The 13636-nt window shown below is 45.1% G+C and overlaps 1 protein-coding gene across 1 annotated transcript in view; it reads right to left on the bottom strand.

Moving 5' to 3' along the window:
• PDE6A (phosphodiesterase 6A) overlaps positions 1-10950 on the bottom strand; it is a 40456-nt gene extending 29506 nt beyond the window's left edge. Inside the window, exons 1-6 of the mRNA XM_036314654.1 lie at positions 10821-10950; positions 9964-10116; positions 9229-9318; positions 8462-8602; positions 5527-5601; positions 453-517 (exon numbers count right to left, since the gene is read on the bottom strand). Of these exons, the coding sequence (XP_036170547.1) occupies positions 453-517; positions 5527-5601; positions 8462-8602; positions 9229-9318; positions 9964-10116; positions 10821-10844 (548 nt within the window). The 5' untranslated portion in view covers positions 10845-10950. The remainder of the gene's footprint in view (positions 1-452; positions 518-5526; positions 5602-8461; positions 8603-9228; positions 9319-9963; positions 10117-10820) is intronic.
• Between the last annotated feature and the right edge of the window lie 2686 nt (positions 10951-13636).

The raw sequence follows: 13636 nt of genomic DNA, 5'->3' as shown, positions 1-13636 counted from the left end.
GGCAGGCAGTAGTAACTACATCTGACTACTGTCTGAGTGGCAGCAATTGTACAATGTCATGGATTCTATTTCAGAAATGTAAACAAGTAGAAAACCGTATATTTTAGAGTCAATGAAATGGGAGGGATTTCTTTCTTACCCAACATGGCAACCTTTGTCATTTAACTGGAACATTCAGTTGATTTCTATTTAAAGTAATTAGTGATGTATTTAGATTGAAATATCATCTTTGTATTTTTTGCACCTACTTTATGTCCTTTCTAAATGTTTATTTTGCCTTCTGGTTTGATAAAGCATTTATTTACTATTCATATTCCCCCTCTATTAATTTACATGGCATATACGCTGGCAGCCGTTCAGGATACTTACAAATATTTTCTCACTTCCTTTTGGTAACATGATAGGGTGGCATTACCTGTCCACTTGAAGTTAGGTATGGTCATGTGACTTACGGGATTACTTTGATGTCTTCCTTGCCGTGCAGGATGTAATCGATGACCTTGTAAAAGTTGATTTCCTAGGCAAACGAGATAGAGAAATATATACCCTCACCGTCTGAGACAGAACTTCAGCAGGGGTGTGCCCATGACACAGGCTGTGTTTTTCACTCTGTGTTCGTGGTTTTCCAGAAGCACCAGCCTGACTCTCCAAGGGTGTATCCCAGCTGCCTCTGCAGCTCACTGTCCTCAGCTGACTCTCATGGTTTACTGTGCTTCTCCTTAGACACAGCTCACAGTGGCCAAGCAGGGGCTGGGACCTGGGGCTGGTGAGAGGGATGGGAAATGTTCTAAGGGGATCTGGAAGTTGAGCCCAGGAAGAAAGAGGGAGAGAGAGAGACTGCTGCTGAAGTCTAGGGAGAAAGGGGAGTTGAAAGGAGGCCCCAGTCCCACTTAGAATCATTGTCAACCCAGCCAGCCTCTATACAGGCCTCAGCTCTATGGTCATAGCCCCTTTTCTCATTCATTCCTATCGTCCAACTGCTCTCTTTGCTATGTCAGCTCTTTCATACCTGTCTGCCCAATCACGCCTCATGCCCCCTAACTCACTTTCCACCTCTTTCATCCTTCCCACCTCCCTGCACCATTAAAACTCCCATCCTCTTAGAATAGACCCGTTCAATTACATGACTTCCTAGCATGCATTTGGATACTGGCACAGCTCCTTTCCCTTAGCTCTCTGGGGCAAGTTCCAATACCTGATCAGATCCTTTCAACTCCCAGGTGTGACAGGCAAGTCAGCAAGCATTCAACAATGGGAAGAATGAGACCGGAGAGAAGAAAGGACTCATTTTTAGTGAGCCAGGACCAGAACCTTGACTTTTAGGCTCAGTGCTCATTCTGCTATGTCACTTACGGTTACCAGCTTAAAACAGTGTTGTATTCTGCATCACTCTCACCTAGAACAGGGCCATTCAAAGAGGGGCCCCTGGACTGATACCTGTCTGCAAACTATTTATTGCTTTTCCATGATTATACGAAAATAGAAATTGAGAGTTGGCATTTAGGAACTTTTATAGCAGTTTGACTGAGTTAAGTTAGGTCTCTTGAAACTAAAAAAGAAGAGAGACTTACATTTTGCATGTTTGTTTAAATTCTCATTGTTTCTAGCTATATATTTTAACACATTTTGAAAGTATCAGTCCAAAATGGATTAGAAATTTGCAAAGAAAACAGTTCCGTCACTCCAGATATTTTGAGAAGTGCTGCTCTAAATATAGACATGTAGAAACCTGGGCCCCACATAAACCGTCTGACTCAGAACCTCCACAAAGAAAAATTCCCGATCCAGGCAAGGGTGTCTGAAGGTCCACTTGGTAGGCAGGCGATCATGAGCTTCTTCATGTGGGAGAGGCTCTGCTCTTCAATGACCAGCAATGACAGCAGCTACAGTGACCGAGTCCTTCCAGAAGGCATGCTCTGGCTAATCAGGAGGCAGAGGCCTGAGCTCTTCCAAGGATGACAGCTGCCCCAGGGTAGACAGGAGCCCCCTCGAGTAGGAAGCATCCAAGGGGAGACTAGATGAACCTCACAACTTGATGAAATGCTCTAGAGAGGTGGTCGCCAACTGGTGGTCCGTGGACCACTGGTGGTCCGTGAGGTCCGAAAGGTTGGCGACCGCTGCTCTAGAGTGAAGGCTCATGCTCTACTCTTGGTTTGACTAGGTGTACTCTCTGAGCCTCAGTGTCCCTAGCTGTAGTGTAGGTGTGCTGTTGTTGTTAGGCACCAGAACTCTTTTCCCAAACGAAGCATGGGATCTAGTCATAAAAGGCAGTACCCTGTAGGCAGTTCTAGAAAGCAAAGATGGCTGCATTAGCTGCTGGGACTTTGGTCAAAAGCTAAGTTTCCACTTGGGAGGAGGAGGAGGAGGCTGATTTCCATGAGTTTCTCGACCTTCTGCAGGTCTTTGCTGCAGGGCCATCTGTCCTTGGGCCTGGCTGCTCACTGCACTCCTAGGCAAGCTGCCAGCTCCCAGGGCACCACAGCCTGTCCTATCGAGGGAGTTCATGAGACTCCTTTAGAAAGGTTAGAAATGGACGTGGGTTTTTTGAAACCTACAGGAAAATTAATATGCTTTCACAGAAAGCAACAAAAAGATCAGTGTGCCCTAGGTAAACAGGGCTTTTTCCATACACTGTAGCTCAGCCAAGTTGCCTTCAAGGCCATGTTCATGTAAGAATTCTCAGCCGTTGGAAAGTCAAAACTGAGCCATCAATGAGCACCTTTGTTACCTTCCATCTGAGCTGCTAAGGCTACCACACAGGGGTCTTTGAAAGAGCCACAAATATAGCCGTAGCCAAATCATCGTGTGTGGAAATGTACTAGTTTTAAAACAAGTGCTATTTTTTGTTTTGTTCCCCTCCCCATAAAGCCTAATCAGCCTCTATAATTTTTTAATAATCAACACACACACACACACACACACTCACACACACACACACACACACAATTTTATTTTTAAAAGGAGATAAAGTGAGAGGTAACTGCCATTGGGGAGCTTTAGACCCAAGATCTGGGGATGTTAATTAGTCAAAATCCAGACAAAAGCTCTATTTTTAATGTGAATGTGGCAGATAAAGTGAGGGAGTGATGTTAGCAGACAAAAGGGAATGTTAAAAAGCATGATGTGATGTCAGTTACCAGAAAGAAAAGCATTCTGGGTTTGAATATGTGCAAATTGTTTGACCACCTCCCGACCTCCATCTCTTCAACTGCCAAATGGGGAAAGTGAGGAGACCTCCTCCATAAACTCATTGAAAAGAGTAAATGACGTAATCTGTGTTAAGTGCCTGGCAGAGAGTGAGAGTCAACCCAAGTAGCCATGATGACTAGTGTGCCTACGGTGTGTCAGTGTATGATTCGCTTTAGTTACCAGGGCCCTCCTGGGTCAGCTTGATTACCAGGTGGTACAGATGAGGAAGGTGAGGCTTAGAGAGGTCCCCCAGGCCACAGAACTAGCTGGTGAGCAGGAATCTGAACTCAGGCTTTTTTCCTCCACGCCCATGCTCTTTTCAGAAGATTCACTTTTGGCCAATCTCATCATGCTGCATCTGGGCTCTAGCTCAGGCCTTTGTGTGCCGTCCTCACTAGCTATCCAAGACCTGGAACTGACTTTGGAGATGAGTTCAGGGACAGCTCCCCTAAATGGGAAAATGAAAAGTCCAAGGAACTATTTGGCCAAGCTCACCTTACAAGTGAGCAACCAACCAATTCCAACGTCCTTTGCCTTCTGGCCTTTTTCCATCTCAATGTAATGACTCATAGTCTTGCAAGGATTGACTGAGCCTGTGCTACCTGAGATGGAGAAGGTTTTGGGGAAGGAAAAGTCTTAGCTATGAGTGTGCTAATTACCTCAGTGAAAACAAAACTTCTTGAATTAAATAAATGACGGGCAGCTCTTCCTGGGCTGGTGCTCAGTAAGAAAATACCCTGTTCAGTTCAATCTTAAAGGTCAGGGTACTCAAGGGTGATGAGCCAGATAAGGTAAAACACGACATTTCTCTGGCCACCTGGGAGTTAGACATGACCTCTGATCTCAGGGCTCAGCTCAGAGAGCTGAATATCAAAGCAGCCACGGAAATTGAAGTTAGTTAAAGCTGATGGTGTCTGAAAGCTATGGTGATCTCTATTGTAGTTCCTCCCCTCCTAAATTCCAGGAGATACAAGTCCAGCTCATATTTTGGAGCAAAAACTCATAACATGTCAGCTATACCAACATGAAAAGCTGTACTTAAAAAGGAAATGTGCACCCAAATAGCTTGTGACAGTGGTATAGGACGCAAACCTTGAAGACTCCGTCTTTCTTAATGAAATCATGAACTTGTGTGAGTAAAAGAATAGTTTGAAACTGGACGACAGTAAGTGATAAAGGTCATTTTGGATAAAGCACAGCAGACCATGTGGATTCCAAAGTTGAAATCTCTTCTGGTGTATTAATAAAGCTTACAGGCAAGGGTGTTCATATTGAATTCCCAGAGTTTGAGTCTACCACAAACTCACACACACCTTTATTTTGAGTAGGGTTAGGGTTGCTGGATGGGATCAAACCTCCCAGCAGAAATCGACATACCATTTCAAACAGGCTAAAAGGGCTTGTAGGAAAGCACTGGTTTAAAACTCACTCCAGGAAATGACTCTGCTGCTTACTTACCCTGTGTGGCTTCAGCTAAGGTCACTCAGTTATTCCACGGGTTCTATAGGCCATTTGAGGGCTCAGTCTATTTACCCTGGACCATTTCCACATTCCCACTCATATCACATCAGTTTCTTTCAAATGTTTGTACCTCATCTTGAAAAAAAGCAATGGTATGAGCCCAGCGGTCACAAGCTCAAATGCCTAGAGGCCTGACAAAAACCAAAATGTGAGCAGGGGGGGCCAGGTGTTCACAGGAGGGGACTGTGGCAAACTGGAGAGCTCAGACCACATTCTACAGAGATAGCTGCTACCCAGCTCCAGTCAAATTTACCCTATGGGACTGTGGGTCCGGTTTTGACGGATCTTCTACTTTTCAAAAGAAACCGAGACTATAGATATGTATGGGAAATACCTTGATTTTTTTAAGTGCTAAGCTACCAATTCAATTTTTTAAAAGTAAAAAGATAGATTTTTAAATGTATGCAGTCAAACAAGTTTACTTATTCATTGGAATTGTCCGCTGGCTACCAATTTATATACTCTCAATTAAATAGTAAGGATATTTCCAGATCTTATTATCTGAACTCCTGCTGGGTGAATTCTTAAACAAGTTGCTTGATCTTTCTAGGGCTATGTCCTCTTTTGAGGAATGAGAATGTGGATTCCTTCTTGTTCAACCTACTAGGTTACTATGAAATTCCAACAAGATATTAAAGAACCTTGTAAATTATAGGACTTGGCTATAGTGAGAAATTATAACTTTAAGGGAGACATCTCAACCCAGAGAAGAAAAATACCCAAGTGATTTTTTTAAAGTCAGCAGTTTTTATAGTGCTTTACATTTGCATTTCATTCAACATTTTATCATATTGAGTAGGCCAGAGAGAGACCTACCCTTCCATCCGGAGTCCTTGGGCCAGTGTATGGTGGAGCTTCACCCATCAGGACTGGCCACACATCAAAAAATTCCTAGGCATGAAGAAAACGATAATTACATGTCTTGAAAATACATGATGGAAGGGTTGGCTAAAACAATGTCCTTTGCAGTATCATTTATAATAGTGAAAACTTAGAAACAGCCTAAGTTTGTTGTAGCATATAGTGACAATGGTGCTACAGATGTGTATGTATTGATTAAAAAGGTGTCCATGATATACTGACAAGTGAAAAATGTGAGGTGACAAAAGAATATAGATCATGTGACCCAAATGTTTATATATAGAAAATGTTCTCAAAGAATTCACAGCAAAGGAGTAACAACTGATTTTCCCTGGGTGATTGGAATGAGACTATAATTTATTTAGCAGTTATTCCATAGTAAAATATATTGCTTTTGTAATCAGGAAAAAAAAATTTTTTTTTCCAAATGAGAAAGAAAAAGCAATGGTGCCAAATATGGATAGATAGACTTGTATCTGAGATTCAACAAGAAAGATGACATTGAAGACATCTGACAAAGAAAGACATGGGCAGAGAGAGAAGAAGGAGCCAGCAAAGGCACTGTACCATCGCTTGGACTCAGGAGAAGAAACCGGCTGGGACACTGCAACAAGCTTCTTCCTGCTGCTCCTCTACTGGTTTCCCACTGTACTCAGAGCTGCACCGTCCTCCAGTGCCCTCTCTGCTCATTTGTGAATGTTTAGGGTCAGTGATAGATGAGTGCTGGATTTTGGTGGGTAGGATGACAAGCCCTCTTGCTCCTGGCCTCTCTCTTATTTGAACAATCTTGTCTTGGTGATTTGCCTATCCTAATATCATCCAGAGGACAACAGGACGAAATTCAATTCTGGGAGTGAAACATGAACTGGAGCCCTACCTGAGCCCCACAACATGCTTTCTGCTAGATACACAGAGATGGATAAGGCCCAGTTTGCACTCTGGAGAAACTTGCAGTCTCATGGAAGAAGCAATCAAGCAGTGGAGGACCGGTCAGGTGGATGGGCTAAGAACCAAACAGTAATGGAAGGAGAACACAAATGGTAGAGGAGCCCAGAAGGACAGGTGCTCTGGGCTGACACTGCCTGTGTCAAACACTGGGTGGCTCTGAAGATTGTCCTGAGGGGAAGCAGAAGTCGTCAGCAAGGGATTGGTGGAAAGTGGGGCATGTTTATGCCTGCCTCCCTCTCTCTCTCTTTCTCTCTTCTTCTTTCCTTTAAACAGCTTGGTTGAGATATAATTCACATACTATAAAGTTCTCCCAGTTAAAGTGTAAAAGTCAGTGGCTTTATTTACTCCTTTCATAATGACAATAGGTCAGGTAAGACCTTAGCAACCTGGGGGATAGGTTCTTAGAGTGATTGTAGGCAGCCCAACTCACCTCTAATTGCTAGGGTGTTCCGTGTTTGGGGGACGACTAAATTAGAATGTTCCTGCTGAAACATGACTCCCCCTTTCACAGGGAGTTTAAAAGAAATGGAGGGCGGAATGCTACAGCATAGAGCAGATCCTTTAAGGTAAAAACTGGGCACCTTAAGATGGAGTTTTTCTAAGTCAGCTACTCAGAAATTTTTTGGATTTAAAAAAGAACCATTGCCCTAGCCCAGTGGTTCTCAACCTTCTGGCCCTTTAAATACAGTTCCTCATGTTGTGACCCAACCATAAAATTATTTTCGTTGCTACTTCATAACTGTAGTGTTGCTACTGTTATGAATCATAATGTAAATATCTGATATGCAGGATGGTCTTAGGTGACCCCTGTGAAAGGGTCGTTAGACCGCCAAAGGGGTCGCGACCCAAAGGTTGAGAACCGCTGCCTAGCCGGTTTGGCTCGGTGGATAGAGCGTCAGCCTGTGGACTGAAGGGTCCCAGGTTCGATTCTGGTCAAGGGCACATGCCCGGGTTGTGGGCTTGATCCCAGTGGGGGTCATGCAGGAGGCAGCTAATCAGTGATTCTCTCTCATCATTGATGTTTCTATCCCTCTCTCCCTCTTCCTTCCTCTCTGAAATCAATAAAAAAAAAATATATATATATATTTTTAAAAGAACCATTCATTTGTATGATTCCATTCATATGCTACTTTCTGAAGGATTATCAAAGGGTTTATTGCTACACTAGATCTAAGGTCTTTTCCAACCCCAGATTCTGCGATTCACCTACTCATTCAACCAAATATTGGGAGAGTCTCCATTGCTCTGTGCGCCATGCTCAGCATGACAAGGCATAAAAGTGAAACTGACAGGAATCCTGTACCTTGGACCTTTGGGATAGGAAATCACGAATCTAAATAACTCTGGAATGTTATTTGGTTATTCCAAGGCAGAGCATGATTAGGCTCAGGAGGCAGAGACAGAGAAAGAGCAAGGTGAGAGCTAGCGTGGGGAAACCTAGCTGAAAAACAATGCCAGGGACCTTCTCGGGCTCTTTCTCCTTGGCCAACGTATCTGGGGCAAACCTGGCCCCTGAGCATTCTGAGGGACCAGACCGAAGCCTCTGCCCCCACTTCCATTGCCTGGGTCAGCCCTGGGCTCTCCGAACCATAGGCCAGGCTTCTGCCCACCTTTGAGTGCATTTTCTGAGCATTCCTGAAGTTGGCAGCTTTCTTCTTTCTGGGTTGTCACCCTATATAGAAATCTCTCTATCACTCACCCACACCTTCTCACCTACACTTTCTTTTCTAGCTGACGAGGGCAGATGCGGGTTGTTTTTACTCACCTGTGCCCCAGATTGACTTCCCCCCTTTAAATGTTGGTGCTCCTCTCCTCAGTGTAAAACTGAGACCGACTTCCTACAACTATCCACGTCCTCCCGTGCCAAAGACTGGGTGACACAAGGCTGGCTTCTCTCGGTGTATATTTAACCTGTTCTTGGAAAGGTTCACTCCTTTCTCACCTTCTGCTTGGTCATGTCTAAGAGCCCCACAGAGTATCTGTCGCAGTTGAGGAAGGCTCGGACCGTGTACAGGGCTTTGTGGAACTGCCTCTCAATGTCCGTAAGCTCTTCAAAGACTTTGCTCCCCGACCACAGCAGTATCTGCAGAAACACCAAAACAGTCAATGTTTTCGAGGTACAAAGCAGCAGCTCACTGAGCTAGAGGAGAATGGCAACTCTGTCAAGTTCTCTAGAGTTTATCTCCTTTCACCCTCACAGTAATGCTGAGATAGAGACAAGGTACTCATCCCCACTTTATAGACAGAGAAACTGAGGTCCAGGGAGGTGAAATCATTGGCCAGCTTACCACTCTCTCCACTTCTTTGATATCATAGGTTGTTAAAGAGAAGGAGAATAACAAACACTGATTGAGCACAAGTGCTCCCCACACATCATCTCTTGTTCTGTACAATAATCTTTTGAGGGTAGAACCATAATGATCCCCGTTTTACAAATGGGGACACTGAAGCTTGGAGAGAGTAAGTGGTTTGCTCGGGTCTTGGAGCTAGTAAGTGACTTGGCAGGGATTCAGATCCAAGCTATCTGACTTGAAAACTGGCGCATATAATCACTCTGGAATAGAGCTTTATAAACATCCACTACCTCCTAACACCAGGGGTGTTGGGCAGAGACTGTGTGATGGTTCTTACCACCTTCGTGATCACATCAATGTTCAGTAAAAGAGAAAAACACGTGTCCAGCCCATTCCTGTGAGCCAAACTCCCTACCTGGCCACGCCGAGTCTCACAGTTGTGCAGGTAACTCAGATGGAACACCTTCATAATTAGATTTGCAAAATTGAGGTACTTGAGCAGAATCTGAAAATCAAAGAGCATATGGGGAAATAGATGAGAAGAAATCCCTCCTCTGGTCACTTCTACCATCAGCAAACACATGAATATTTTAAAAGCTTCATCAGAGGCAATTTGAGCAGATGGACCGTGGAATGCTGACTCGCAGCACGTTGCATTATAAGAGTATAAAACTCACAGAATGTACAATGTCAATGTAGCTACTATTTATTGGGTTTGCAGTCCCTGTGCTAAGCCATTTATATATGTTATCTTATCTGATCACCACAAACACCCCAAGAGATGAAAGCTGTAAAGTAATCCCCATTTTAAAACTGTTTATGTTAAAGCCCAGAAATCAGACACCCAACTAGGGAAAGCCCCGCGTCATTCTTTCTTACAAATAAAAAAAATAAAACAGAGGTTCAGGCAAATTAAGTAACTTGCCCAAGTCAAACAGCTCGATATTAGCAGAGCCAGAACAATCACCCCTACATTCCTGGCTGCAAAGCCCAGGATCCTGCCGTGCCTCCCTCAGAGAGCGTCACACTAACCGCTTTGTCTTACGGATGGGGAAACTGAGGCCAAGCCAAATAGCAAGGTTCAGAAGCCTTCATGAGCTGGGAGAATGGGCTAGCACGGCCACCCCCACACTTTCCAAAGCATTCTTACCTCTTCGTCGCTCTTGGTGAAGTGGGGCCCACCTACTTTATTCACAGCCATGATTATGGCCACCACGTCCTTCCCATTCATTATGGGGGAAGCCAAGATGTTCTTGGTCTGGTACTCTGTGAGGGTGTCCACGAAGTCACAGAAGTGTTCATCCTGAAAGAAGGCAGAGAGGCAAGCTGGGTGGGCAGATGAAGAGCAAAGACAATAAAATGCCTCAGAGCTCCATGGTAGGATGGGTGAGGAGGCTCCCTGTTCTCCGTAGACAAGAGAATGAAGACATTTCCATCGTCTCCCCTTCAGCAGGGCAAGGCAATCGGAGGGAATGTCTGCCCTGAAAACCTCTGGAGTCCAGTAGGAGAAGAAAGCCCGAGATGCACCTATGAAGGGCTGTGGAGGAGATGAGAGCAAAGCACGCGGGAGCCCTGGGATTGGGCCTTGTGGGGCTGACTTTGCCTGGGGAGGGAGGTTTAGAGAAGGTTTAGTTAAGCCAAAAACAGAAACTTAATGAGAAAAAGACCTTCGTGAGTATAATAAGCACAATTCCTAGCAGGCATCGTGCCTGGCACTTCACCTGCACCATCTCAATGTAATTCTCCCGATAACTTACGAAATGGGGACCATGAGTGCCCCATCTTATAGAAGGGGAAACGGAAACTCGAGAAGGTTAACTTTACTTGTTACTTGGGTGTGTGTGACTCCAAAACCTGCCCCCAGCTCTGCTGCCTTTTGGGGAAGCCTGGATAAGGTTAGACCTTGGTCTAGGTCATTGAACAAAAGAATGTGCTGCTTTCAGTTTTTCTGATAGTCCAGTTCTAGTGCCACACAGCCAGGCCAATGGAAATCCCCCTCCTACAAACCTGAATGAGAGGCCCACTGTGCATCGTGCCTTATGCTGAACACTGGCGACACAGAGGAGACTAAATGTCAGGCCAGTACATTGATAGATCAGTAATAGTGATATAAGACATAGTGGTTGGCTCAAAGCTGTGAGAGTACAGACACACACATACACACACACTCCACCCTTAAAGCAGCCTGGGAGACCAGTATAGGGCGGTGCCGTCTGTGTGGTCAGAAAGAGGAGACAGATCCTAAATTGTTGTCTTCATTCCAAAAGAATCCACCTTCCTATTTCCTGGTAACACTGTAAGGTTTACCAAGTGTCAGCATTGCTTGGAACACATGCCAGCCCAGACATGCCCAGCTCATGCTATTGTGAGAATGGAGGTGTACTTCACAGAGCAACTGAGGGAGCTTTGCAAGAAATGAGTGTGCAGAGTCTTTTCTCGATTCAGAAGTTCAGAGGGAGTTCTCTGCAGTGGGATTGAATAAATTGGCAACAGCATTATTGTCAACGAAGCCGTCTCAAACCAGGCGAAGGGTAAAGGAATTAAGAGAAGCCTGTCATGCTGTACTTGAATTAGCATCAGTGGATTAAACAAAACCTCCAAGGAGGCATTAGCCACAGAGCATTTTCCATGTCCTTCTCTAAGGACACTGACAAATCCCTGAACCCAGGTCTGCGTGGGGCGTGCTTAGGCTCATTTCATGAGGTCAGTTCCATCTTGCAATATTCACCTCACCTCTACCAGGGAAAGCGGTATTTGGGCCTCACCTGCGTCTGAGGCTGATGTTACCATCTTTCCCTTGAGTTCTCACCCTGGAATGCCCTTTACACATAATACAGCTGCCAGTTGACTGGCACTTGCATAATTGTTGTCATCCTTACATTTTCAGCATATAAAGTGTTCTAAACTGTGTCATAGAAACTCAGATGATCAGAGGCAGAAGGGGCCTTAGGAGCCATTTAGCTCAGATTGCTTATTGCTTAAAGTCTAGGAATCAGACACCCAGCTAGGGAAAGCCCCGTCATCCATTTGTTCAGTTAACATGAACAGAGCACCTTCTGTAAGTATGTAGGTATTTGTTCTAGAGACCCTGGGCTAGAGCAGTGAACAAGATGGGTAAACTTCTTTCCCTGGTGAAATGGGGTAGACAGACAAAAAGTGGGTAAACAACTAAGCATTCTCCCTCCAGGTTGTGTGAGTGCTCTGAAGGAGAAAAAGGGGGTGATGCTATAGACAGGGGTGGCAGGCTGAAGCTACTGTAGTTAGTAAAGATGGTGAGGGAGGCTTCTCTGAAGAGGTAATCCTGAGAGCTGAGGACTCACAGGAGCCAGGCAAGTGAAGCGCATTCAAAGCAGGAAACACAGAGAAGGCAAAGGCCAAAGGCGGGGGTGCAAGGGTGGACGTGGACAATGATCTGAGAAACAGAAAGAAGACCAGTGTGGCTGAAACACAGGGTGGGAGAAGGGAAGTGGAGGGCAAGGCAGTGAGAGACATGGGCAGGGCCTACCTGGCAGGGCCTTGGAGGCCACTGTACAGGGTTTAGATTTTATTCCAATGCAATGCAACACTGCCTCTCATTCCCAGACTCCTCAGTTCCTGTTTTCAAACATTCACAGTGCCAAGCTCCATTGTGTCTCATGATGAGATCTACTGTTTATTGAATAATGACGATGTACTAGGCCCAGAGCCAGACAATTGACATATATTGTCTCATTACCTCTCATATCAACCTGCCACCTAGAACTGTCACTTTTCCTGTTCTATAGACAATTCCTTGCTGGCACATGGTATAGTGACTTCATTCACTCATTAGTACATTGATTGATTGATTGATTGATTATTGATTGATTGATTCATTCATTCATATTTACCGAGCACTGACTTTGCCAGAGGCATTGGATATGCCAAGACTAGTAAGAAAGCTGAGGTTTTCCTCACTGGGATCTCACAGTATAGTGGGGACATCATGTAAAACATGAACCCACAATTCCAACCATAATGTCGGGTGCCCCCATGGGATGAGTGGTACCCTGGAGCCCCAGGGAGGGAGAGACTTGTTCTCTGAGTGGCTGCAGGGGCCCATCAGTACATTGTCAGTAATTGAAACCTCTCCAGGCATCAGCTTCCTCTTTGGTAAAAAGCAGAGTATTGGGACAGATTCTCCTTGCAGTTTCTTTCTGATGTAGAGTGCTGGGTTCCCAGTCTTATAGGAGGAGGAAGAGAGCAGGAAAGTTGGATATCTGATATAAGGGTCTTTGAGAGGACCGTCCTCAGAATGGGATTTGTCCGTGTCTAGGAAAAAGTCACTGTTTTCCTTTACTCTCATCTCACATTACCACATTCCTATGCCACTTCTACAACCAGATGTGTGGGTGTTTTTCCTCTGCTGACTAATTCTCCGGCACCAGCTGAGTGTCCTACAATTCAGTTCAGTTCAGACACTATCTACCTGGAGCTATCATCAGACCCCACAAGTTAAGGGTTCAGTCCCCTAACACTGCCCCCACTTCAATCCCCAGTCACTGTCAGAGCCCCAAATAGAATAAGATTTCTCAAGCAAGAACAACAGGAGAAGCAAACACATGCAAATGCTCAAGTACACAAGACTTGGTGGCCTGCACTGACTTCACCGCCAGGCCTGAGCCACCAGCCCAGAGACGGACCAAGGCTGGGAAACTTCCAGAGAAACACAGGCATGACTTCCAGAGTGAACTTTGAGGTGGAACAGGAAGTGGCAGGCTGTCCCTTAGACAGGGCTCAGCAAACTCTTGGACTGGGATCTTTGAAATCAGGGAACTAAATTCCCAGCCCTGCAACACCAGGGC

Source organism: Myotis myotis, unplaced genomic scaffold, assembly GCF_014108235.1.
Source record: "Myotis myotis isolate mMyoMyo1 unplaced genomic scaffold, mMyoMyo1.p scaffold_m19_p_6, whole genome shotgun sequence".
Classification (NCBI taxonomy): domain Eukaryota; kingdom Metazoa; phylum Chordata; class Mammalia; order Chiroptera; family Vespertilionidae; genus Myotis; species Myotis myotis.
The sequence above is the reverse complement of the archived record's forward strand: the minus strand, read 5'-3'. Positions and strand labels throughout refer to the sequence as shown.